This window comes from Hevea brasiliensis, unplaced genomic scaffold (assembly GCF_030052815.1).
Source record: "Hevea brasiliensis isolate MT/VB/25A 57/8 unplaced genomic scaffold, ASM3005281v1 Scaf308, whole genome shotgun sequence".
NCBI classification, from domain to species: Eukaryota; Viridiplantae; Streptophyta; class Magnoliopsida; order Malpighiales; family Euphorbiaceae; genus Hevea; species Hevea brasiliensis.
In genome coordinates, this window is record NW_026614816.1 from 76,145 (window position 1) to 81,074 (window position 4,930).

Genomic DNA, 4,930 nt, shown 5'->3' on the forward strand with positions numbered 1-4,930 from the left:
CATTTTCGGGTCAAAACGTGAACACAGGCCTCAATCCTGATATCATATGATTTGATTTCTAAGTTTTTAATTAATCTAATATAATCTAATCATTGGAGTAATTAAGCACAAAATGTTGGTATGCAGGGTGGTGGTGGTTTAGCTTGTCTCTAGGATAAGACAGTTTCTCTTCGTCTTCTTTCTTATTCTTCTCATCACATTGATTTTGGTGTTAGCATGGAGAGTGGTATTGAGTCCTGTAGGTTCACTGGGTTTTATGGTTGGGCAGAAAGGAGTAATAAGCGTTTGTCTTGGCAATTATTGAGAAGTTCATATACTGCATCTCATCTTCTGTGGGTGGTAATGGGAGATTTTAATGAAATCCTATTTTAGTTGGAGAAGGTGGGAGGAGTTGCAAGACCGGATCAGTATCTTCATGCATTTCAGGAAGTTCTTTCTGATACGGGTTTGATGGATATGGGATATAAAGGGTACCCGCTTACTTGGGATAATGGGAGGTTGGGAGACGAGTTTGTGGAAGAAAGGTTGGATAAAGTAGTGATGTCTCTTACATGGCAAGAATTATTTCCATGTGCATGCTTGTTTCATTGTCTTCATTCTAGTTCCGATCATTTCTCGATATTGCTTGACACTGAAGGTGAGGAGGTAGTTGCGATGCAACGTTCTTATCAGTTCAGATTTGAATCCATGTGGACGAGGGAAGAGGCTTGCAGAGTGATAGTGCACTCTAGTTGGGATCATATGGCGGGGGGTGATGTTGGGGAGGTATGGTTTGCGAAAGTGGCTGGTTGTACTAAAAGCTTGATTGATTGGAGTAAAAGCTCTTTTGGAAATTTAAAGCATCAGAGAAGGGATATTATTGCGGCTTTAGAACGGGTTAGTGCTTCCTCTAATGAGTATGACATGGAATCTGGACGGATCTTAAAAGCCAAACTAGCTAAAGTGTCCCTGAGGGAGGAGATGATGTGGAAACAACGATCTCGGTAATTGTGGCTAAAAGAGGAGGATAGGAACACAAAATATTTTCATGCTATGGCTTCAGCTCGTAAAAGGAATAATGCTATTAACAGTTTGTTCAATGTTGATGGTGTTGAGATTTCACGACCTGAGTAGGATCATGTTTTGCAATTTTATAAGGGTTTGTTTGCTTCTGAGACTCGAGGGGTGGGAGAGATTGATCTTGATTTTGCACCATGTAAGATATCTTCTGGGATGAATGATCTTTTATTGCAGCCATATAGCTTTGAAGAGATTGTGCAGGCAGTAAAATAGATGGATCCATGTAAAGCTCTTGGACCGGATGGTTTGCCACCTCTGTTCTTTCAAAAGTACTAGCAACTGTGGGTACTAATGTAATTCGATTGGTGTAGCATGTTCTTCAGGGTGGTCATATTCCTGAGGGCCTCAATCACACTTTTATCTGCTTGATTCCAAAGGTAAAACATCCAAGGTATGTGGGGGAGTTTAGACCTATTAGCCTGTGCAATATAATGTTCAAAATCATTACAAAGGTTATTACTAATCGCTTGAAGTGTATTTTATTTAATATTGTGGATATTTCTCAAAGTGCTTTTGTGCCTGGTCGCTTGATTACAAATAATGTGTTAGTAGCTTTTGAGGTGTTCCACCATAACAAGAATAGTGGCCGTTCAAGCAGAGCATTAATATTTTTGAAGTTAGATATGGCCAAAGCCTATGACGGGGTGGAATGGTCTTTTCAAGAAGCAATAATGTTCCATTTGGGGTTTTCACTAGTTTGGGCTTCCTTAGTGATGCAATGTGTCACAACGGTCTCTTATTCAGTTTTAATTAATGGTTGTTCGTGGATGATTGCATTCTTTTTTGAGAGCTACTCTTAATGAAGTAGTTGTTATTTCAGCATTTTGCTGCGGTATGAAAATCTTTCCGGGCAAAAGGTTAATTTGCATAAATCCGAGTTGCTGTTCAGTGCTAATGTGCCTTCTGATTTGGGTCAATTTTTATCTACCTCATTGGGTGTTCGTGTGGTAGAGAGACAAGATTTGTATTTGAGTTTGCCTACTGTGGTGGTCATCGAAAGGTCCAAAATCAAGGAAAGGCTTTGGTAAAGATTACAGGGTGAAAAGACAAATTTCTATCTACTGTTGCTAGAGATCTTTTGATGACGACTGTAGTCCAAGCCATTCCATCATATTTGATGAAATACTTCCGTTTACCATCATCCTTCTGTGATGAATTGCGTATGATGATTAGTCAGTCTTGGTGGGGGCAAAGAATGGAGGAAAAATGGATGTATTTATGCTTGTGGCAATAGCTATGTCGTCTGGAGTAAGGAGCTCTTGGTTTTAGAGTGTTAAAATCTAGGTCTTATGCTCGGGATAGTTTTCGTATTATTTCTCCACCTAATACTCTTCCCCTCAATGCTAATGTTTCATAATTAATTGATGAGCGAAATCGTGTGTGGAGAATGGATCTCTTAGCAGAAGGTTTTTTATCCAATTGATGTGAAGCTGTACAATCTATTCAGGATGAATTAAGAGTGTATTCGGTGAGAAGTGGCTATCGGTTGACGTTGATTTTGAAATCTTCGAATCAAATTACCTGGTTCTTCCTCGTTGGAGAATAATTTTAGAATTCAGAAATCAATTTGGAAATTAGATGCTCCACCCAAGATTGTTAATTTTATATGGAGAGCTGCTTTGGATTTTGTCAACGAAAGGTTTCTTACATAGACGTATTTCCTCTATCAGTCCTATCTGTTCCTTATGTACTCTTGAAGAATCTCCTATTCACCTATGTCGTGACTGGTCACAGGTGTGTAGTAGTGTGTGGGATTTATGGTGGTTGGGTCTGCTAGAAAAATGCTCACGTGAAGAGTTGGCAAAGATTGCATGTTTTTGTTATTTCATCTGGGTTGGAAAGAATAAGTGGGTCTTTAAGCAGCGTCAGTGATCATTTCACGAGGTTGTTGCTAGAGCTGGTGCTCTTAATTCTGAATTTCAGCAAACTCGAAGGGGTGAGGGTGATGCTTTGAGGCCTTCGGGTCGTTCTCATACCTCCTCTTGGGCGCCTCATCCTCAAGGCATTGTTAGGTTGAATACGGATGTTGCCATTGTTTCACCAAATATGGTTCAATTGGGTGTAGTCTTTCGGGATGCTCGTGGGCTTTTCTTGGCAGCTGCTTCGAACAGCATGTGTGGGTCTTGGGGGCCCGCAGTTTCAGAGGCAATGGCAATTTCCTATGGTCTGCAATTGGCTGTGGATTTAAGCTTCCGGAGTCTTCTTGTTGAATCAGTTGTCTGCATGTGGTGCAATTGCTTCAGTCAAGATCGTTTGTAATTGATGCAGAATTTTGGCAGTTGTTCATGGTCTTTTGTGTGCCGCTCAGGTAATGCTGTGACTCATGCTATGGCCAGAGTTCATTTCGCGGAGGGAGAAATATAGGAGCAGGTCTGGGTGGACACTTCTTTTGATGTTGCTCATTTTGTAGACCTGAATATCTCTTCGTTTTTCTAATGAAAACTTGCTGTTAAAAAAAAAAAAAAGAAGCACAAAACGCATTTTGAAATGTGGTTGTGCATAATCTTATTATTTTATTTCTAAATTTTATCATTATTAAGGGTTGTTTGAATATCTAAACAACTAAGTTAATATGTTTGGCAAAATTATCAAAATAATTGATAATAGGTAGAGCCTTGACCCTCAAAAGTTTTCAAAATTAAAAGTTTATCAATAAATTTTAATATTTCTTTAAAAAATTACTGTTTACCTCCTAAAAAAATTTAAAAGTTGCTTACAAATTTTAATATATTTTTTAAAAAATTATTGTTTAGCCCTTCAATAATTTTATTTTTGTTTTAATCCCTACACCTTTTATGTAATTTTTTTATATTATTTAATTTTGATCTCTTAATATTTTATATTTATATTTTTATCTCTATATTTTATTAAAATTTCGTTTGAATTGGCTTTGAAATAAGAACTCTTTCAAAAGAACAATATATTTATTTTATTTTATTTCTTTTTACAAAGTAATCATAAGTATTTTTTTTTTACTGAATACAACAAATAATAACTAATAGCCAATTATAATAGATATACCCTAAAAATTACGTAATTATTATATAAAATAACTGATAAGGATATATATTATATTATTTATTTTACTATTGAAATAGATATATAATTATTAATTTATTATTTAATATATTAAAATATAAAATTTTAAGTATATATAAAAATAACCAAATAATTATTATATTTATAATATTTTATATTTATTTATTATTTATTATAATTTTAAATAATCTATCCATAAAAAAATATTTTAAAGATACAAAAATTATATAATTAATAATTTTTTTAAAAAAAATAATATAATAAGTAAAAAATAATATTAAATCAGATGAGAAATAATTTTAAAAATAAAATTAATACAATCCGTAAGTGATAGATAATTAATAACTCTTATTAGTTACTTATCACCTATTAACTCTATTTTTTTTTAATTGTCATCAACTCTATGGATAATTCAAGTAGAGGTCTTAATTAATAGTTATTAATTATTTTATATTAATAAAATATAATTTAAGTTGCTAAAAAAAATGATTTTGACATATTTTATACACAGTAATTTAATAAATGCAATTCAACTTTTTATATTTATATATATATATATACAAAAATTCTAGTGTAATTCAAATGACAACTAATTTTAAAATATATCAAAGTATTAACTATTTTAATAAAAATTTTCAGATATCAACATCAAAACATCAAATCTAATCAAACTACATTAAGAATTCAGTTTCGATTCTGATAAAAATAAAAAACCGAAGTTTAGTTCAATTTCTTATGAACCCAACCCCATGGCTAAGTAATAAAAGATAGCTCAACGAACAAACAGGGAGAAAGGGTTATTACACTCTATTCCAAAGAGAACATATGACAA

At 33.8% G+C, this 4,930-nt stretch overlaps 1 protein-coding gene across 1 annotated transcript; it reads left to right on the plus strand.

Annotated features, from left to right (window-relative positions):
• Window positions 1-216: 216 nt before the first annotated feature.
• Window positions 217-987, plus strand: LOC131177002 (uncharacterized). The gene is made up of 2 exons (XM_058142010.1): window positions 217-339; window positions 382-987. Exons 1-2 carry the CDS (start codon window positions 217-219, stop codon window positions 985-987), a joined length of 729 nt encoding a protein of 242 aa, XP_057997993.1.
• Window positions 988-4,930: the final 3,943 nt, after the last annotated feature.